This window comes from Phoxinus phoxinus (genome assembly GCF_949152265.1).
Source record: "Phoxinus phoxinus genome assembly, chromosome: 22".
NCBI lineage: Eukaryota > Metazoa > Chordata > Actinopteri > Cypriniformes > Leuciscidae > Phoxinus > Phoxinus phoxinus.
The window spans coordinates 20,280,930-20,304,326 of NC_136897.1; the positions used below are offsets into that span (position 1 = coordinate 20,280,930).

The 23,397-nt window shown below is 37.8% G+C and overlaps 1 protein-coding gene across 1 annotated transcript; it reads left to right on the plus strand.

Annotated features, from left to right (window-relative positions):
- The first annotated feature begins 2,154 nt into the window (after nucleotides 1–2,154).
- On the plus strand, nucleotides 2,155–23,150 carry lrrc38b (leucine rich repeat containing 38b). Its single transcript, XM_079596923.1, has 2 exons — nucleotides 2,155–4,593; nucleotides 19,089–23,150. Exons 1-2 carry the CDS (start codon nucleotides 3,966–3,968, stop codon nucleotides 19,334–19,336), a joined length of 876 nt encoding a protein of 291 aa, XP_079453049.1. The 5' UTR covers nucleotides 2,155–3,965; the 3' UTR covers nucleotides 19,337–23,150.
- Nucleotides 23,151–23,397: the final 247 nt, after the last annotated feature.

A 23,397-nucleotide genomic window follows, 5' to 3' on the forward strand; every position in this document is an offset into this window, starting at 1 on the left:
GCCAAACAACATGCTGCACTTGACATTCATTACTTATTGATGCGCAGGGCTTTAATTGCACCATCTCATGCTGGGCAGTGCTGGTTTACTTGCCCTTTAGCAATGCATTAACAATACAAAGGGTCTGCCGAGTTAGTGTTTTATTTCCTATAAGTATTCTTCATCTCCGTAAAAAAATAAAGAAATTAATGCATTAAGTGTTCACTCTGTAAAGATAATTTTGGATCAATCGGTCGGTCAGTCAGTGTCTTCTAACTTCTGCATGTAAACATTTAATGTCAGATTACTTATTTTAGATCATTAGATCAATTGGAATATTTAGAGTGACAATCTTCAATACTTCAGATAAGTACAGATTTAAAGATATGCATGTTGTGGTCAATAACCTTTTTATTCATAATAAAATGCATCAAGTTATAATATCAATTAAATAAGTCATTTGACACAAAACCTACTTTTCATTATAACACCTTAATAGTATGTACAAAGTTATTCCAGTAATGTCTTAGTTGAGAAAATATTGCCTTTTCACTTTCCTCTGAAATTTTCTAGGTAGTTAACAGTTTTAATATCAAGCTATTGAGTTGCATTAGCAGCGTCTGGCGCTAAATCCACACACTGTATCACCTCAGGTCTAGAGCTAAAAACATAAGGGAGGCAAGAACTGCTCATTGCAGGCTGCAGGTCATCTTTTATTGCCTATTATTGCCTTGTGAGAAGAGAGCCATGGGACAAAGAACAAACCATGAAGTGTCGTGTCTTTAGTTTTATTATAATCTACAGTTACAACAACTGAAAATAGAAGCGCAAACATGCCTGATTTGTATGACGGGCACACGGTCAAGCTGGATCGATCTGAGAGGTCAGGGCTGGTTTTGTAGTTCTACATTTACAGCACACTGTCAATTCTTTAATATACAGCAAACAGTGTCAGCCAAAATAAACATTTCTGTTGCAGCCTTGAATGAAAAAACAAAAGGTACTTTGATTCACTTTGTACTCTATAGTCGTCTTATCAGTTCCTCCATAATTATATTGCTGCACATATCTAAGATGCACTATTCACATTATTTGTATACTTCATTCTTAGACAATTAATAAAAAATGTAATTTGTATTATATTTTAAATGTTTGCCATGTCTGTTGTTTTGAGTTTCATAGTCATGCCACCACACCCTATTGTTTTTAATGCGTCATGTGTTTCTCTCAATAGAAGACAAACTTTAGAAGAAAAACTTATTGCCTAGTACATGCAGACCCAGAAGTAGGTGAAGAAAGAGAGGACAACTTCATTTATTTAACTTACTTTACTTTTGTTGATGTTACGTGGCAACCAGTTGCAGAAATCAATAACGAGGAACATAATTCATTATCTGCAGATATTCTGACATGGTCCTCCTAATATAAAAAAAAAAAATCCTTCCATCTAAGACATTCTTTTTTTATATGGTCTGTCATAAAAAAGAGTTTGCTTGTCCCATATAAAGTGTGGTATTTATTCATAGTGAATGGAAAGTCATGATTGCAATCCCCTGTCACAGACACACATGCACCCTACATATTTTCCATGGGCATCTAATTAATTGTGCAGTTTTATGGTAATATGGCCTCATTCCGAACATAATTTGAGTGATCTTTCAAAGGCTTCCGTTCCTTGGACCGGGTCTGAGGTCTGTGGGGATGGACCGGGAGGAGACTTAATTTACACATGCAAAGTTAACTATGGAACTTCAATAGAGACCTTTACCTTCGGGAGCGTGCACCATTATGAAGACATGAGCGATGTTCTAGATACATCTTCACTTTTCTTGTATTGCATGAACTGCCCTGTTTTGACTTTTAGATCCTGCCTGTATTTCCAGAAAGGCACAGAAAGGGTTTTATATGTAAGAAAGCTACTGAATGCTATATAAATTGATATTCATTCATTTTGCAGAAATTTTTAACCAAAGTGAAATCATGAAAATTGAATTTGTGTACACAATAATATATTTCTCACAACTTTACTGTGAAAAAGGGATCGTGTCTCGATTGAATGTGAGTCTTGAATTGGTCACGACCACAGGATGCTGAAATGGAAGGATAAGAAGTCACACAAAAGAAGAATTTCGACCAAAAAATAATCACATCAATTCAATCATTCATTTTGACTGCTTATTTATTCACAAATCTTTTACCTGATTAGACATATTTCACTGAAGTAAGTTCAATACTGTCAAAATATTAGGGTAATAAATATTGACGACAAAACAATTTATTTCTCAAATCTCTCTCTATATATTAAAGTTTGGCAGTTCAAATAGTAAATTCTAAAAAAAATTTAAATTTATACATACAAACACATGTATTCACATGCAATACACTTTTTTTTATATGACACTCTGGGTCTCTTTAAAATGCTCTATTAAATTGCAGACTGATATGTTTGTTACCCCATTATGGCATGTTTCACCTGTCCTGTACAATTCATGTCATTTCCTGATTTACTTTGTGTCGTGACCGAAGTCTGCTTTCCTAATTCCATTTACCTGTCTGGAGATGCTGGAGGAGCTGTATGAGTGTCTCATGCTGTCTAGCCCCTCCTCGCTGTCCTTTACTTTAAGCAGCAATGATTGAGTGAACTGCCCGATGAGAGCTAAATGAATGAAGACGTGCCCTTTGCTTTCTAGAAATTTCCATAATTAACTTTGGCACTGATGTTTGTTTAATAATAACAACAACAACAACAACAACAAAACTCTGGGATTGGTTTGAAATCGATTTATGTCATATGAAGGTCAAGTCTAGAGAATTTCTAAAATCTGTTATGTGGGTCCAAATGCTTTTCTGATTTATTGACAGAACTACAGAATATATTTTTACAATGTGGATGAGGCTATATAATGATATAAGAGCACAAGAGCATGATTGCATGTAAAATCTGTTGCAATTGTGGGACCATTTATCTTACTAGGAAATGACATCACGTGTTGAGTGCATGGTCGCCTCATCCCTCCATATTAAACGGCAAAGACAACACAGGACAAAAGCAGTGGAGTCCATGAGCCAGCATGCTGATAGACTTCCCCCGTTCCCCACGCCAGTCTCTAATCTGCATGCAGACAACTTCTATGTGGATATTTGGATTTCCTCACCATAGCAACAGAGCAGCTAAACCGTGCTGTACAACCTCTCATCAGACACAGTCGTGCCTTGGCATCGCACGGCACGCGGGAGCCAGACGAAAGGGAGATAACAAGAGGAAAGAGAAGGGAAGAGGACACCGCTGCCTTGCACCTAATTCTCTGTGGGAATTCTCCTCATTAGGACCATGACAGCTCGGTTACAGCGGCTCCAAAGTGCCAAGGGTCATGATAACAGCCGGCGGTCAAGCATTCATTCCTGCGCTCAGCTGAGAGACAAATGGAGGGATGCAAAAATGTCACTCTTTGCTCACCATGACAGAGCCTCTCTATGCTGAATCCTTTTGTGTCAGACTTCGATCAAGCGCGGGTTAATTGCGAGAGAGCGGCTGGAAGATCCCCCCTCCCCACCTCCTCTTCCACGTTGCCAATCTGTCCGTGCCTCTGATTTTCCACTCATTCTGCCTCTCTGGTCTCTGTTTACCTCTGTCTGCTGATTTCTCCACCCCTTTCTCTCAGTCTCTCATGCTTTCGTGCTCCCTCCCACAGCTCGCTATCTCTCCTCCCCTCGTGGCTTCAAAGCCAGCAGTCTGCTCATCACTTCGGGGCTGCTTGCTACATGATCTCTTGGAAAACAGCGTCCGCGTCTTGCTCGAGCTGCTCTATGTGCAAGCCTTAAGATTTCTTGCCCAGGACAGCAGGATGCTCCTGCGCTGGCACTGATTCCTCTATTTCTCTTCTCGATATCCCCTTCCCCTCCCCTTTCCTAATCTCCTGCCCTCTGACCCTGATCCCCTTCACCCCAGAACCCTATTCCCTCTCTTTTCCCCTTCTTTCTTGACCATGTTGCCATGTGTCTACCGGCTCCAGCCTGTCCTTGCCTTGCTCTCCTTCACTTTGTTGACTCAAGGGGAAAATTGCCCAGCCACCTGCCTTTGCCCAGACCCTCACACTGTGGACTGTAGCGGCCGCGGACTTACCCGTCTTCCGGACGAGATCCCCTTGGACGTACGGAGGCTACTTTTGGCAGACAACTGGATCCCACGGATTCCTTCGGACTTCCTAGTGCTCTACAGTGACCTGGTCTACCTGGACCTCCGCAACAACTCGCTCTCACACATTGAGCCGGGCACCCTTAGCACTTCTTCCAGGCTGGTTTTCCTGGATCTCGGCAGCAACAACCTGACCGAGATCCCCAAAGGGACTTTTGGAGAGTCGAGGAGCCTAATTAAGTTACGCTTGGGCAACAACCCGTACCTGAGCATGATCAATGAAGATGCTTTCATGGGTCTTACCTCCTTGCGTGAACTTGAACTAGAACGCAATGCCCTGTCCGGGCTGCAGGTGAGTGCCCTGAGCCAGCTACCCTCCCTCCGGGTGGTTAGGTTAGAGGGCAACCCCTGGGTGTGCAACTGCAACTTTGCCAACCTATTTACCTGGCTGGTGGAAAACAGTCACAAGCTTCCCAATGGTAAGTCCTTGACATCAACTATTGTAGCTTGTTGAGCCTTGTCTTACTGTTGCATAAATGTTACTGTATGACAAGATTCTTTGCTATTTATATTACTCCAGATTAAACAAGGGACCTCTTCCTCTGATCTAAATTTAGCTCTCTCCCACCCCTACAATGACTACAAGGGATTTCCAGAGTAATGACAGATAAATGAGGACAGTGCCAAAACATTGTGCGATGTTAAAGTATGCAGTGATGCCCTTATCCTCTCCAGAGCTCACATTTAACATTCCATATGGGGATGTGGTGTGTGATCATTAGACATGCTACGCATGCCGAACACCTGCTTATTCCCGCCAGGCCAGGGTGCTTGTGTGTGTGATATATCAGTCATTTATGGACATGCTATTTATATGGGATCTTTCATCAATTGCTTCTTGCTGTGATATTGTTCTGCTGTTCATTGAGGTTACAGTAATGAAAATAACCATTTTTTTCTGATCTGTGATTACTTTGTGGTAGTGTTCACAGAGGTTAAAGGGATAGTATACTAGAAAATATAAATTCTGTCATAGTTTTTGTTGTTTCAAACATATTTAACATTCTTTTTTGTGTGGAACATTAAAGAATAAGAATTTTGAAGAATGTTTCTGCGTTTTTGTCTATACACTGAAAGTAACTGGGGTCCTGTGTTGTTTTGGACCCACTGACTTTCATTTTATAGACAAACAGTTGAAACATTTCTCTTTCATTTTACTTGGAAGAAAGAGGTTTGGAACAACAAAGTTTTGTAATGATGATGGAATTCAAATTTTCGGGTGTTTTACTGTATGTTTTACTGTACTGTGGTAATACCATGTTTTTTTGGACTATAATGATTGTACCATAACAAACCATGATCCATGAACATGGTAATCATTCAGTATCATAATATACATGAAAGTAAGATATTAACACCCTTAATGTACCATGGTATACCCATAGTACTGTTTTAAAAGTAAAGTTCAGTATAAAAAGCTACTTGTTTTAGAACAGATGTTCAGGTATAATCTCCAGACTCAGACAGTCATAAAAACATATTTTGCGAGACAGAGAGAGAGAGAGAGAGAAAATTAAAGAGCATCATTCTCAGGGGAAGGGTCACAATAGCAAAAAAGAAGAACAAAAATCAGCTTATTCAGAGATTCAGTTCTTTGTCTGATAAATACAGCTCTGTGAAATAGATCAAGATTTTCCACTGGACACATTATTTGACATTCATCTACAGAAATATTAGAAAGAAGCATATTTACTGAAAGCAAAACATAAATTCCTCTAGTGACTGAATATATACATAATACATATTAGTGGTATGTATTTCTTACAAATAAATAGCTGAGATAAAATGCAAAATTAGATCACAAACATATACAGTCATCATCTGTTTTTTTTTTATTTTCTTTGACACTTTGGGCCCTTTTTTAACGATCTGAAACGCAAGTATCAAACGCGAAACGCAAGTAACTTTGTGGGCGGATCTCGGGCGCTGTTGCTATTATACCGGCGGGATAAATGACTCTTGCTTCCGACGCAAATCTAAAATGGGTTGGTCTGAAGTAGCTTCATTGTTCATAGGTGTGGTTTGGGCGTAACGTGAAATAAACCAATCAGAGCGTCCTCTCGCATTCCCTTTAAGAGCAGATGCGCTTGTTCCATGGCGGATTGCTATTATAACTGCGGATTTGCCAGGCGCACGCCAGGAGCGGTTCACAGCCGAGGAGACCGACGTTCTCGTCAGGGCCGTAAAAGACAGAGAAGTGACAGGGGATGGGAGAAACCCACCCAAATTAGCTTTGGTCAAACGGGCGTATAATAATTTGGGTAAATGTGTAAGCTAGATTTATTTTTTCACATCTTCATGGACACAACAATGATTTCCCTCATGTGTTAATATTTTTCCTTGTAATAATGTATGATTTGAAAAAATGAAAACTGCAAATTCACTCATTTACGACGTGCGTCTGTGGAGGGAAAAGTCCGCTGTGCGTCGGGTGCAAAATAGGATTGATACATGCGTCGTTGTACAAAGTAAATTTCGCTGGGTGCAAGATAGGGCCCATAGTTTACAACATTTCATTTGAAAGTTGTTGCATTCTGTTTACCGGTAAATAAATATTATATACATGTAGCAAACCTGTAGATCATTGTGATAAATGACGGCCACTGTGTCTATTTATGGTTTACAACAAAACCCACAAGCGGCACAAACCCATAAATCAGATGGTGAATAAATTGACCCTATCTCACTCAATCTATCTGCATGCTAGATTTTTACCGCAAGAGGACAGGGAGATTTACAACTTGAAATTGTATATACCATCCTAGTTATCATTTCCCTGTGGATAAAATGGAAAATAGATAACTCTGAACAAATATTATCTAATGGCCAAACACCATGCAGCCCCAGAGCTCCATTATGTGTCATTTAGCTGAGCTGCTTGCGCTGTTTGTTTACTTATGAACATGACCTTACTTTAGCGCAAGGAGAAATTAAGAGCCTCTCTTGCGGAGTAACCACACAATGGCTAATAAAATGCAGTCCTCATGAGTACTGTGAAACATATATGCCCGGGTTCACAGACAAGGCTCAAGCCTAGTCCCAGACTTAAATGCATGTTTGAGCTGTTTTAACTGAAAGCAACTTGCACTGACATATCTTAAAATATGTCAGTGCCATTGTTTTGTCTCACAAGGTAAATTTCCTAATTTAACTAAATCCTAGTCCTGTCTTAGTCTAAGCCCTGTCTGTGAAGCCAGACCCTAGTATTTTCTAAAAGTATCTGAGAATGCAACCACAGTGAACAGAAAATCACATTGACTATCATTTGTCATTGCGTTCACATTTGCTATGCTAATGTCCATTTCAGTTTGGTCATTGAAAAGAAGTTTGTGCACTGGGTGAAATATGAGATTCCTCAGTGACTCCGACAAATACATTTATCATGGGCTTTCAAAGCAGTTATTAGAGGGTAATAATGAATTGTACGAGATAAAGGAGCCAAGCTCACATCAGCATCAGCAGCAGACGGGGAGCCAAAAGTGGAGCCAAGCCTCCGACATACCTGCCAACAGGCTCACCGTAGATGCACGCTGAAATTGAGTTAGGACCGCACATCTCACCTCATGTTTTCCACTTATTTCTGCATCACTTATGACTTGAGGAAGTCAGGGAGCAGCTGGTGATAACTACAAACAGCCTAGAATGACCTTTGGAGCGGACATAAACAGATGACTGGATTGTGCATGGACAGCATGTCCTAATAGACTATTTATCTATCTAGAGATAGACTTCACTTACAATGATATGATGAATGAGAGTATCATGCTAATTCATTTAGCTTTAGTGACTGATGTGTTGTGATCTAATCAACGACTGCTGCTGCAATTATTGATTTGAATACAGTAGGTTATGCTTGGTGCATTGCATTTCTAGTCTAAGATATGTGATAGTAAATTCTCATGAGAAAGAGAGTAGTCTATAGAGAAATGGTATATTCTGCCTCAAGGTTTAGGAAAATGGAATTTTAAATCAAATAAACGTTGTAGCTGTTCTCCCCCTATCAGAGGAATGGTTTATTACCCTCTTAAACTCTTCAGTTGAACTGCTGATCTTACCCGAGATGCTTTGCGTTGGTCAGACACAATTCGCGAATGCATATCTGCATTATCAGAGCTCACCGTGGATTATCCCCTTAATGAGAAGATGGATTTCCCAGCAGCAGGAACTATCAGTCCTTCTATTTCTAGCTGCATGAGAAAAATGATAAGAGAAAGAAATTGTTGGATTAGTAGCTGAAAATATTACTGTAGATTATCCTCTCACCGTTGCTCTTGGCTATGTTACATCCTGCAATTCACTTTTGATCTGATCTCAGAGCTTCAGCAATAAATTATTCCCAAAGTTGAGGTTATTCTCTGGCATTTTCCTTAAGTCATCTGCTGGTTTGGATAATGATGGTATAGTAACTACTTAAGGGTCATTGGGCCCTATCTTGCACCCAGCGCAATTGACTTAGTTCACCGACGCATGTATCATTCCTATTCTGCACCCGCGCACAGCGGACTTTTCCCTCCACAGACGCACGTCAGTGAATTAGGGAATGAACTTGCGCTCGCGGGGGCGGTTCAGCGAAAAGACGAGGCGTGTTCCGGCGCAAAAGTTCCCTGGTGGTATTTTGCAGTTTTAGAAAACAATTCCGTTGTACTGCGCGTTGCGCGTTAGCCCTATGCTAAGGGCGCGTGCTTGGCCATTATGTAGCGTGTGAACAAACACACACTTTGATTCTCTAATATAAACAGACGCAGCAGTTTTCATTTTTGCAAATCATACATTATTACAAGGAAAAATATTAACACACGAGGGAAATCATTGTTGTGTCCATGAAGATGTGAAAAAATAGGCATAAATTTAGCTTACACATTTACCCAAATTATTATACGCCTGTTTAACCGGAGCTAACTTGGGTGGGTTTCTCCCATCCCCATACAATGTCACTTCTCTCTGTCCTTTACGGCCCTGACGAGAACTCCTCGGCTGTGAACTGCTCCTGGCGTGCGCCTGGCCAATCCGCCATGGAACAAGCGCGTCTGCTCTTAAAGGGAATGCGAGAGGACGCTCTGATTGGTTTATTTCACGTTACGCCCAAACCACACCTTTGAATAATGAAGCTACTCGTTTGATACTTGTGTTTCAGATCGTTAAAATAGGGCCCATTAGATCTTTGTTTACTTACTTACTGTCAAACAATTAAAAATTGTAGGCAAAGTAATTACATGATCTGTATTATATAATTAATTCCCAACTCCTAAATAAATATTAATATTGAAAATATTATTGATAATTTAAATTCATTATAGTGGCATTTATAAGCATTTAATTGACTTATTCAATTCCAAAAAGTGCATTTAGAAGTCAATATTTTATTATTATTTTTCTATATCTTTGAGCATAAGACCATTTTTGTTTTGGGGAGGGCCATTTGTACTGGATGCATTTTTTTTTCTAGTCATTTTTATTTATTTAATTTATTTTTGTGACTCTGCATTTTCTAAGTTCTCTTTTGTGGTTGTGGTCATTTTCATTTAGAAACGTCCTGCATTGCCTTGGCTGAAAGAAGATTTCTTGGGTCAGGCCCAATTAAGTTTTCTTAGAGCTTCTGAAAATGGACATTATATTCCGTCAAAGAGCTATTGATATGTATATGCTTAAAATGTATTTTGGTAATGGTCTTTGGACTTACCCAGATATTTAAAAAAAAAATCATATTCATAAGAAACATTGCTGAATCCCAGAATGACAATTTTATTCTCAATGTCTCTGCTATTGCAGTTCAGTTTCAGATGCAATTATCTACTGCATGCAAACTGATATGTTCAGCTGAAATGTTAAGTACGCACTTAAGTTCAATAGCATAGAATTTGTGATCTGTATGCGTGTGTTCAATACACAAGTATGTGGCATCATCACTATGTTTGACAGATGGAGACTCGTTTGGAGAATAGAGAGTGTCTAGATAATCCTCTGTGAGCATCAACAATCAGAATAAATGAGAGCCCATTACAGTCGATCACTGCCAAGCCTGGTTTAGATCAAGACCAAATCACTTGAGCTAATGGTCCCAGGAAACAGTTTTTTAAGTCTGTACACACACACACGCACATAGATAGACAGACAGAGACATATATACTGGATGGATGGCTCTGCTTTTATTGACACCATTGATTTATACGCTTATCGCGTCTGGTGTGTAGCTAGTGCAGACTTGATCTGCGCTTGTTTGTGCTGGTGCTCTTTCACACATTTTGATTTCCCATGTGCACATGTGATCATACGCCCCTGAACACAGACTAGGCAGCCTGGCAGAGTGGGCTGCAATGGATAATGGCTGATGTAATGATTTAATGGACGGATGGGCCCTTTACTGTGTGACCTTTGAACTATGCCTGGTGGATGAAGGCAAAGAGCTAGTCACTAGGGGTGCCATTTAACAGATGGATTAATATGGTGATGTTAAATCCGATCAGAAAGTGAGCAGACATTATCTACTCGGCTTGAACTGTTGTAAATACGTATAAGAAATACACATGCAAATACATTATATACATATAATTCTCCCTATATGGTGTCACCATATGAAATCCATGTAAAAAATTTACGATTTTACGAAAATAACTTGACTCTTTGCTCACAAAGTGTCCTCAGGAGACGATGTGCTCAGTGGACTTTCTCAGTCTACCAGCAGCCTCTGCTATGAATCTTTTACGAGGGAAACAAGTGTAAACATGATCCACCGCTGTCATCACTGCTCATGGTTGAGACAGAACAAAGCGCATCTATAATTAACATCACCTGTGACCTCAGACTGCCCTGACCAGTGTAAAAGTAGCCTGAAGAGGCTCATTTTAACTGATTTACAACCAGCTGTTTACCCAAGACGTGTCAACAGAAACCTTATAAACTGACCTCAGATTGAGATGAACGTCGCTGATCGTTGGGCAACACGTTTTCCCCCAAAGCAACACAGTTTATTCATGGTAAACATTGTATTGGTATGTTAGGAATTTAACCCATGACCTCTACAAGTTGATTGTAGAACAAACCGCTTGAATAAAACTTTGATATTTTCCTAAGCTTCTATAAGGTTACCGTCTACTGTCTATAGTCTTTAATCACATGATCAAAATATGACCTGCTAATGAACTAAACAGTTGGGCAGAAATGGCACGCACACACAAAAAAAACACATTATAATTAAATGAATTTCCACCATCTGGCATGTCCTAGGCTGCATGTCGACTGGCATGCTGTACTTTCTGCATATATCCTTATTATGTAATAGAGATCAAATAAATCCTCAGCACATAGTTTGTTTTTAAATGCATGCGGTATGTTCTTCCCCCACTGCGGTTCTGTCTGCTGGCATGTTTCCGTAAATGCGATAGTGTGTATTTTTTGCATGCTAAAATAACTCCACCGTATGCTTCATGCCACAAATGGTATGCAGAGTATGTCTAACTGCACCACCGAGAGCAATCCCATGTGTCGGTGACATCACTGAGTCCCTTGTTTGAGGGAAACCCCTCCTGATTAGAATGAGTCACGCACGGCTGTTGCTGACACAGGACCGAAAGCTTCTTTACTATAATATCTCGCTTGCTAATTCTCTACCTCCCCTTGACCTTTCTGTGAGCTTCATCTTTAACAGTGATTTTCTGTTTAAATGCTAATACATGCAAAACAGAACCATTTGCAGAGCTCAATCAAACAGCTTATACTTGTACCTCCAAAGAGAGCCCTTGAGTTCCTGTGCAGTGTATTACAAGGTAGAGCGCAAAGCTAGAGTTAAGCTGAGGTCAGGCAAGGTTGTCAATACGCTGAAATGCACACCGGCTATTCATGTGCCTACAGTCAATGGCCTGAATGGAGTTAGAGATGGGGAAGATGCCAGACTCCAATATCAGGCTCACGTCGGGCAAGTAAATCAATCACTGCCAAGAGAGTGCGTTACACCGAAGCATTCATTCCTCTTACCAGACGCTAATTTTGAATGTAATCCATCAAGTGCTGACAATCACCTGGCTGTTCGTTTGATGGCATTTGAATCCCTCACTCGTTCACTATATAACTAGTGAATGCCACATGGTTCACTATATGGGGAAGTAAATGACAATGATTAGAGAATTTTAGTGTAAATACATTATAAATAAATAAAGTAATAAATTAAATCTATATTTATACATTCGATATCTGATTGAAAGATATAGGCCCCGTTTACACGTAACGTTACATGGTTATTTTGAAAAATGGTGACATTTCCCTTCGTTTACACGCAAACGGAGAATTCGCCTCTGAAAACGATTCTTTCTGAAAACGATTCTTTCTAATAACTCCGGCCAGAGTGGAGATTTTGGAAAACTTAGTTTGAATGTAAACTGCGAAAAACTGAGTTTTAGGCAGCCGACGTCACAGTGTGTGACTATTTTCGGGATTCTGATTGGCTAATGTGGGCTTGAGCTTTTAGTTACACTGCCACCTACAGGTTTGGCATGCTCTTGACGGCATTTCTCAGTCAAAAGCAGTGAGTGATTTTTGACTTTGTGTTTTGTTGTTTTATTAATATTTCCCCCCCCCCAAAAAATAATTGTAATCATTTACTCTCTCAAGTTGTTTTAAACCTGACTAAGTTTCTTTCTTCTGTTGGAAATAAAAGTTATTTTGAAGAATGTGGGTAACCAAACAGTTGCTGGTCCCCAATGACTTCCATAGTATACTTTTCCTACTATGGAAGTCAACAGGGACCAGCAGCTGTATACCCACATTCTTCAAAATAACTTATTTTGTGTTCAGCACAAGAAAGAAATTAATACAAGTTTGGAACAACATTATACAGTAAATAGGGTCAGAATGTTCATTTTTGGGTGAACTATCCCTTTAAGGACAAGCAGCAGCATGTTTACTATTCTGTGTTTACCTACAGTATGTAAACCTTGTGTGTATTTGAAAATAATAATAGTGCAACAAGACTTGAAACATATCTTGGTCCAGTAACTAGGCGCTGTTTGACAGGCTTTTAGTGTGAAAAGCGCATGTTAGAACAGCACATCAGAAAAAAAAAATCAAAAGTCGTGATACCCCTAATTACCAAGAGTGTAATAATTTGATAGTATAGTTTATTTTATGTTTTACTACTGTTATTTCAAACTTCATAAGAATCAAAAGCAACATAAGCTAGTCTTACTTCAAAAGATTGTTTAGGTCAGTGGCATCCACTCGAAACTTGTAGGTGTAACTTGGAGGGTCATGGCTTGTAGTACTCGTGCACCCCAGGTATATAACAGGGTCAGAATAAATGTTAAAATTGACAAAATTAGGCTTACTCCCTGTAGCAAAACTTATTTAGGTCGAAAGGTCAGAGAAAATCAGCGTGATTAATCTCAGCTATCCTGAACGCATGCTTGACAGAAGGCTATCTTTTGACACTCACGAGAGAGAGAACCTGACACTGTCTAGGCACATCTTGTCTCGGATCCTCTCATTAAAAGCAAGCGAGTGTGTTCGTTTTCCTCGAGGCCTCTTAGAGTTGTACTGGAAACGGACTACTTTGAGTGTTCACAGCTCTGCTTTCACAGCCGAGGGTGTGAAGAGACCTAGTATCTTTTTCAGCATTTACAGTGTTAACATGCACCGAAACAAAATGCAAAACTTCATCCTATCATTGATTCATCTATTTTAAAGTTCCTCTAACAAGACATTGTGGAAGGATGAACAAGGAAAAAATTCCATTTAGCAAGTTGTATGGGTCATATTTTTAAATACATATGAATGTATTTTAAAATGATATATAAACTTCTATGTCATAATTATGTAAACTACTGTTCAAAACTTTGGGATCAGTAAGAGTTTTTTTAATTAAAAAATTTAATTAGTACTTTTATTCAGCAAGGATGCATTAAATTGATCAAAAGTGACACTAAAGACATTTATAATCTTACAAAAGTTTTCTATTAAATATAAATGTTGTTGTTTTCTGATGCTGAAAATTCTGCTTTGATATCACAGGAAAAAATTCAAATATATTTTAAGATAAAATATAATAGAAAAGAGTTATTTTAAATTGTAATAATATTACTCTTGTTTCTGTATTTTGTCAGTCTCTGTAAACGGAAATAAACTGAAAAACTAAAAAATCTTACCAACCCCATATTATTAATTATTAAATTCAACAATGCATCAACAGCCCAGCCCATCAACAAGCTAAGTGGATAGATTTATGTTAAGAAAATTATATAAAAATGCAATTTAATAATTGCAAATTACTAACATACTATTAATAAAAAAGATACAATTCTGTAAAAACATTATCCACATGATTTACATGTACATTTGAAACCCTCTGCCTTGTTGCCCTGAACCAACGGTTCTGACTCATTCTTCCCCTTCCTGAATACAATTAAACACTCCCCTATATGGGCTCTGAATAATATTAGCTGCTCCACTTTTCAGCTTACTTTTTTATGGTAGGGGAACATCCTGACACCTCAGTATCAATCAGAGCATCCTTAGTAGAACAGTTCCTTTAAATAAACTTGACCTTTGTTTTCGAAAAACAAACATATTTAAAATTTCCACAGGCTCTTTATAGGACAAGTTGTTTTTTCCTGGTTAGTGCCCTCCATGAACACAGCATATACATCTCAAACAGTGTTCAAAATCTCCTTGAACCGTGGCACAGTGCACCTGCGGACATATAAATATGATTGAATTTTCAGAAACCTCATATCTGCAAAATATAGCTCCAATATAGCAAGCTGCCCAGGCCACCAGTTCAAGTACAGTAACCTGTGACGGAAATAAATCATTTGCAAACCGTAACCAGGTCACGATGCGCTGAGGTTAAGAATATTTCCTGCCACAGAGTATTGATGAATTCATCTCTCTCTGAGCACAGCCTGTGCTCTCCATCTCCTAAGAATGAAAATAGAAGAAAAAAAATCTACCTCGCGCAGGTAAATGTGAAGTGTTAAGAAACATTAATCAACCTGGAGAAGCAGGTGAGGATCACATGATCAAAGAGCATAGCCTCTTAAAGTGCCTGAAGTTAGCAGAGCGATGAGTGTGACGAAGCTGTGAATATAAATGCAGGCCATTTGTCTCCTTCATCCTCCAGTGAGTTATTCTGACACTAAAACACATATGGACTGTCCAAACTCACATTTTTGACTTGTTCTTGAATCTGATGTGAAAATCAATGTCGATACATACTTGGAGATGAAAGAGAAAGTAATGTAAATGCTGTGAGGTGCATACTTTTTTTTTTTTTTGCTGAAATGTACTTATATACAAATGTATGTTATAGTTATAGAAATACAGTTATCGAAAAAAATCAAGGCTGTCAAATAATTGACTCAAAAAACTAAGAAAAAAATGGGTTATTTTAGACTTAAAACTGTATATTGCACTGATTTTTTGTTTTGTTTAACACAAGCTAAACTCCAACTATGCACCACTTCAGTGTTTAAGGTTTTCCATTACATTTGGCTCCAGTATCATCCACCCACCTGCTCTGAGCTCGACTTCCCCCGGTACTTCCACCCGTGAGTTAATCATATCAACATTTCATGCCTGATACCTGCAGGACATTTAGCCCACTGAACGCATTCATCTTGGAAGCTAGTCATTTAACACAAAAATACATACCTGTTTCTGTGGAAATATTTACAATGTTAGATTCCTTGCTAAATATCTGTCTACAGCCATGACAAAGTTGTTAAAGGGGTAAAATATGATGCTATTTTGTTTATTGGGTGCACTAGAGGTTAATGCTTTTCATGCTTATTTTTCACATATTGTACATTATTGCAGGACCTTAATCTCGTTAAACTCACCTTAAGCACCTTCAGTCTGTCTGAAACAATCTTATTACAAAAGCATTACAAAGCTTCCTATGACCTCTTGAATCTCATGACCTGTGATGATGGTGCTCTGTTGTAAAGGACAGGTGACACATTAAGCATCAAATTGGTATTGGATAGTCCTGGCTGTAATTGAGAACTGGTGACTAATGCCACGAGAACAGGTATCAGACTAATATCATCCTGTTAATAATATCCTGACAACCTCAAGACATGCAGAGTGTATCAATCCACAGCTGTCCATGATTTTTTAGCCAACAGGTCAGGTTTCCTTTCAAATGATTATTTATGAACATTTCCTTTGGCCTGAGTTGCCAGAAACCAACATGGGTTTCAGTAGCATGATAAAAGCACACGGCTGGCTGGTGTCAGGACTGAGGCTGAGGCCATGACTGTGACAACCCATATTTAAAATGTCTTCATAGGCTTTAATTGTTACATCAGATCCTTTTAAATGAAATTACACGTGCGTTTAATACACACTGTAAAACGTCTTACTGTGAATGTGTCCGCATATTACTGGCTACTATCATGCTTATATATACTGTAAAATAACAGTACCTCATTGAATTGGAATTAACTCCAGAGCTATTATGCTAATAAATTAGTATTGAACTCCCATGGCAGTCAGCAAATCCTTCATCACACACAAACTTTGTGGGAACCCAGCATGCAACACAATCCTGTTTTTTTTTATGTTGTGTTATGAGTGAAAATGACCTACCCGTGCATTGATTTTGCTGTACATTTCTGAATATAGCATTTTATTGTAAAATATCACTGGTAGATTTATTTATTATTTTACATGAATGAGTTCAAAATTATGCATAATGTAAAATAATGAATGATATTGAATGTTTTTCCCCCCTAATAACACAATATGGTTAAAAAAAATACTGTAAAATAACCACATCTTGTTGCATGGTGAAATTCCATAGGGGAATACCCATAAGCCCTTGCACTTGATTAATTAAATTTTAAAATAATGTATAAAGTGTTTCACTGTAAGTTTCAGAATATTTTATTTAAAAAATATGTTTACCCATCATTATATATTAATTGTTAATCATTGTTTTGCACTATACATAATTTCCAGGCATATGTATCACCCTATTGTAATACAGTATGTTATCTATGCTATGTTATCTGTTTCACAGTAAAATGCAGAAATTAGTATTTTACTGTAAAATAGTAGTTGAAGCATGTAAAATGCTTGCAGTGTTTTACAGTACAGAGCAAGTGAAAATGAGAGATGCTAGATTCACACTTCTGTCGTCTTCTGCCGTTGTGCAGCTATCCCACACAAACTGTGAGTTCGCTCTGGATATAGTTACATCTCCCACACAGAGCCTCACGCTCCAGTGCATCAGATGACCTGGCAGTTAAAAGCAATGCGAGCGAACATGTCATCACTCCCATTCTTCAGTGAGACTGCACGTTCTGACTGCGAGAGAGAGAGAAACGAGTGGATAAACCCCAATGCTTGTTTTATCATCTTTGGATCTCGTGACGTGCTCCTGCTGTTTTATTTCTTGCGCTTAAGCGGTCAGCCATAGAAGAAAACAAGCCAGCCTTGATATCATTTACTTTTCTTTCTCATTTCTTTTTATTTTCTGCTCAGATGAAGATGCATTCTTTTCTGTTGGATTCCTCTGCGTAAACTCTAATCACTCTCTTATTAACATCTACTCGCATACACAAATATATAATTTACATTTATATAATGTGAGTTGATTATATTTCTGCGCAGCTGAAAGCTGTTGTCGGATATTCCTCTCTGTGGATTTCATGATTATGTGTGGTAGACGTGCCCGAGTCTCATATGCCCTTGATTCAGTCTCATTAACACACAGCAGTGAATCAACAGGGTCACACTGAGAGTGTGTGCATGTGCGTGCGTCTTTTACTTCGGTTTTAAATGAGTGAGGGCTGACAGTCTGACTTCTGTGCTGGTCAAACAGTGGCATAAATAAACATGAGAGCTATTTTAGGGCTTCTCATAAGCCCCCTGCCATTTCATTTCCATCTGTAAAAAATTCAAAAAGTTCTTGAAACGAGTCCAGGGATTCCATTCGTGTCAGATGAATCTGATCAGAATGTCCATACAGTGCAATTGTACAGTCCTTCTATGTAAACTAATAGAGCTGTATATTATGGTCATTGTTATTTTTTTTATGTTATGTATTTAGTCCAGTTTAGACCAATTATATAATTGTTAAAATACCAGATATACAGACATGCATGTCTATATACTAGTGTTGTGCAAAATGTAAAGTTTAAGTGTGAGTGTGAATTGACCACAACCCATTGCATTGGAATGACAGGAAGAGTAATTTACTCTTCATTTTTTTTTTTTTTTTTTTTTTTTTTTTACAATACCGTTCAAAAGTTTCGTCTTGTAATGAAGTCTCTTATTCTCACCAAGCATTTATTTGAGCACAAATACAGTAGAAACAGTAAAACCGTGAAATATTATTACAATTTAACATAACTGTTTTATTTGTTAATATATATTATAAAATATAATTACTGCTTGTGATTCATTTATTTAAGGGATAGTTCACCCAAAAATGAAAATTCTGTCATCTTTTACTCACCTTCGAGTTGTTCCAAACATGTATGAGTTTCTTTCTTCTGTTGAACACAAAATAAGATATTTTGAAGAATATGGGTAACCAAACAGTTGATGGGCCCCACTGACTTCCATTGTATTTTTCATTTTTTTTTTTCATTTGGGTGAACTAAGCCTTTAAATGGGAATTTTATCATTTTATGATTCATAATGATGCTCACTAGCACCCCTTTTGAGGCCCAGTGTGCTCTTTTACCAATCTTACACTCCACAGTAGACTAATACCCAACAGCCCATGAAAGTGTACAGTCAGAGGAAGACCACTTGGGCTTTTAGGCCTAAATCTGTTTAAGCAACTGCTTTTCATAAAAATAAAAATAAAAAGCACAGTTTGTTTTATGGAAACCATGTGCATTGATCTAACCATTGTAATGTGAAGCCTCTTCAATAATAACTAAAACTGTATTATGTTTTTGTGCTTTTTATACAGGTATAGAGGGAATGGAGTGCTCTTTGCCCACAGATGGACGCCGTGTGCCTCTCAGCCAGCTCTCCCAGGACAGTTTTCGGGAGTGCCAGATCACCCTCACCCTCACCGATTTCTTCATCATCATCTTCTCGGGCATCTCCGTCTCGGTGGCCGCCATCATGGCCAGCTTCTTCCTGGCATCCACCGTCCACTGTTTTCAGCGCTGGAGCAAGGGCACTAAAGGGGACGAGGAGGAGAGTGAAGAATGAAGAGGGAGCCGAACGACCTTCGATATGATTCAGAGCTGCCAGTTCTTGACAGAGTTCAAACAAACAGCGTGACTGAACAGACACCAAGTAGAACTTGATCAGAAATAGCCTGATTGATAGTGGCTACGGATGCAGTACCATCAGAATCAAAGGATTTTTGGTATGAAAGTAAGCCTTAGTATGCAAACTTCCAGGGTTTTACGTGTTGAAGGAAATTCTTTGAGATCCTGTCCCGCAGTAGAATTCTCAGTGTTATTGTCCGTAGAGTTTCCCTTCATGTAGTCATTATAAAGTTAGCAAAGTTGATTGTGCCAAATTAGCACAGGTAGGCAGCAATGGTTCAGACAAGCACTGATGAAATAGCTATATGAAATCATGCGAGGTGAGTCAGAAGTCAAACGATCCAGCTTTATACAGCCAAGTATATGTGACGGAAGCCATTTTCTTTCCATTTTGAAAGGATGGGGGAAAATAACATAAGCTTAGAGAGATTTTAGAAAGCATTACCTGAAATTGAAAGTTTAGAATAGAGCTTAACGTGAATAGCCGTGTCAAACGCCGCACTTTAAAATGGTTCTAGCTAAGTTACACCTGCCCTCAAAGCACCAGGTATACTGGTTCAGCCCAGATCTGCCAAAGAACGCTTCGACTGAGGGACTGAGGTTAATGTGTTTTGAAATATAGATTTATTTTTCTTTAAAGAGAATCTGTAATCTTAGCAAGATTACATTTATTTAGCGTAATTATGGTACTACTCACATATTTACCCTTAATGTGACTAAAGACAATATTTATGGGATAAAGATAAGTACATACTACAAATGTCAATGTATTATTCATGTCTTAAAGGTATATTTGAAAAAGGCATACAGTGGGCCGAAACAGGATTTGGATATTTAAGTCAAACTTCTATATTGCCATTGCAAGATTAAACCAAGCAAAGCACAAAAACAACAAACAAAAGATTTGTGATTGGTTTAAATAAAAATGAATGATTAATTAAAAATTGCCTTATATAATGTATTTGTATGTTAATGAATAATTCAATTAAATGTATACAGAATTGCTTTGAGACTGTTTTGTGAAAAAAAGCAATTGCAGAAAAGGGAAGTATGTTCTGAGTAAGTACAGCATCCTTTCTTTGCAGAGTTTGTAAGTGTGACTTAAGTTTCCAAATATGTTTTGAGGCCATTGTACATTCACGTGTCTTCAGATTGCTGTCTAGTGTCTGTCAACTAATAATACTAATACAGTGTATAACTAAATTTGTTAATGATGTCAATTCCATCAAAACTGTCTATTTCAAGAAAATTATTTTGTCAGTAGACCGTGTGAGGCAAATGATTTTCGAATGTCAGGAAAAGACATTTGATTGTTTTTGTTTTCCTTTATTATTACTTCAACATTTTGCTTCTGTCTTAAGGATTAGTTTGTTTGTGTCTTTTGCACAATTAATCACATTCATGAATATCCCAATACCATCCTCTGTTCCACTTTTGCTGTCCATTAGCAGATGCTCTGGATGTGCTATTTTCAGAATATATAGCTTTTTTTCCAGACAGGTGGGCCTATCACAACTTCATTTTTTGCAGTACATGAATAATTAATTGGATCTGTGAAATGAGGCAGACAGTGTGCTAGTCTTCAAAAATGTTGGGGATGGAAAAAGAAATCATTGTGATTCAATGGCCGTCTTATTTTAAATTAATTTTATTCCAGTCACAACCTCAGCCATCATATTGTGTTGGATGTAAGAAAGCACGAATGCATATTAATGTAGTGTAAATGTTCTAGTGTCAGGACACGGTTGACCATATGCACAATCTTTCAAAGCTCGACTGTAGCATGGTATCATCAGCATAAATCAAACTTGCAGCTATAATATTTGTTATATTGAATGATTCCCCCCGCATATCACCGCAAATATTTATAGCTAGCTGTATGTATTTGCAAATGAAATGAGGTATTGTCTTTTGAAAATTCAGAATGTTATAGACACTTAATATGCCATGACAATGAAGCTGTTTAGTCATGACGTCAGTTTGTAGGCCGACATCAGCATGGTTTCCCATTGGAATTTCAAAGTTTTTGAATAGCAGGTTCTGCTTTATGGATAACATTTGAAAAAAAAAAAAACATAAAATAAGAGTAAAAAATATAAATGGACATTAATGTTTTGTTCTGCAACATACATTATACATAGTCAAACCTGAAATGTGAAATTTGAAAAAGAAAATGTTTTAAAAGTCGCTATATAAAGACAATCAGTTGTTAGATTAAGCATCTTATTTTTAATATTTAAAGCGGCCTTATTATGCCTTTTAACAAAGTCTTGAATTTGTTTTTTGGGGTCTACTAGAGAATATTCATGCTTGAATGTTCAAATAACATATTTTACATTTTTGTAGCACCTCTCTTCCCAGTTGGTCAGTAACGCTCTGGGCTGCATTTCCCAAAAGCATCAGCTGATCTTAGAACAATCGCCACCTAAAATCAACTTAGGCTTACGAAGCTTTTTGGAAACGCAGCCCTGTTTAGTTCCGGTCTCTGAAGCCCCTCTGCCTGAAAAGCACAATGTGCTTTTATTGGTTGTTTGGACCAGTGTGTTGTGATTGGTCAACAACTTTGAGCGTGTTTTGGAAATGTCACGCTGACCATAACCACGAGTTTCAACGCACTACTAACACTAACTAACTACTCAACCAAGCCTCAGAATAACTCTCTTTGGAGTGGACTTTGTGCGCACTGGACCTTTGTCATGCACACTAAAGAAAGTTGAAAATGTAAAAAGCATAATAGGTCCTCTTTAAAATCATAAATTGAAAAGTACTAATTCATTTGAAATTCCTGAGGGAACCCATGACTTTTTAGTACCAAAATGAGTTACCCATAAGTTTTTAGTACAGAAAAGCAGCTGATTTTACATGGATCATTTCTAATAATGACAAAATGCATCAAATCAATACTTTTGCTTCATTGTCTACGATAGCAAGTAAAATATAGCGTGTTCATTGCTGTACCATCTGTCAATAATTCAGTATGTGTCATTTGAAAAGAGCCCAGAGCTCGCATTATTATCCTGTGTCACAACTGTCACACTGAGCGATGTAAAGATGTGTGTTCCATTATAACATGGAGTATATTTGTTCTCAGTCTTAACTGAACACATATACCTAGAAAACCAACTACTATGTAGTTACAGTAAAAAGAAGGGGAGAAATTAAATGAAGGTTTTTTCCTGCATGACCCAACGGTGACATCATTCAGTATTTTGTTTTTTTACATATGGCAGTGCACTGTTGATGAAATACAATACTATATTAAACAGTAAACTATTTTCGACTGATCTTTTTTTCTTTATATTGATTTTCTTCATTTCCCCTTCCATTTTTAAATAGCAATGTACATCTCTGTGAAAGAGACGTGTTTGAGTGATACTTTCCACGTAAAGTATGATTAGCCATAACTATGTTTTTTTTGGGGGGGGGATTGGTCATTTTAGTGACAATAAATGTGAGGGACTTAGCCACAACATAATTTCACGCCCCAGTATTAACACTTGTGACATTATTCCAATGAACTGTCCGGTCATGTCCTCAATCTGTCGGGAGCACAGATGACTTAAGGGACTTCAGTCTCAGTAATCAATATAGCATGTTTGGCTAGATACTTTAGTAGATCTGAAGAATCAAATGATGAAAACAATGTATTTAGGTAAGTTATAAACTCTTAAACTGTCAAAAATTTACCTGTTACCTCATAGGTGTTGAAATTAATATTGATTCAGAACTTGCATTAAAGAGTTAATTCACCCAAATTGAAAACTCTGTCATCATTTACTCATCCTCATGTCGATCCAAATCTGTATGCATTTCTTTCTTTGCGGAGACCACAAAAGTAGATCTTTTTAAGAATGTTTATAATCAAAGAGTTTTGGTGACCACTGACTGAAACACAAACAATTGTCTCTTTTTTTGTTCTTTTTTTGTTGAACTTTCCCTTTAATTCTTAAAGAGATAATTCACTCAGAAATAATAAAATATATAATATAATTTGCTCAA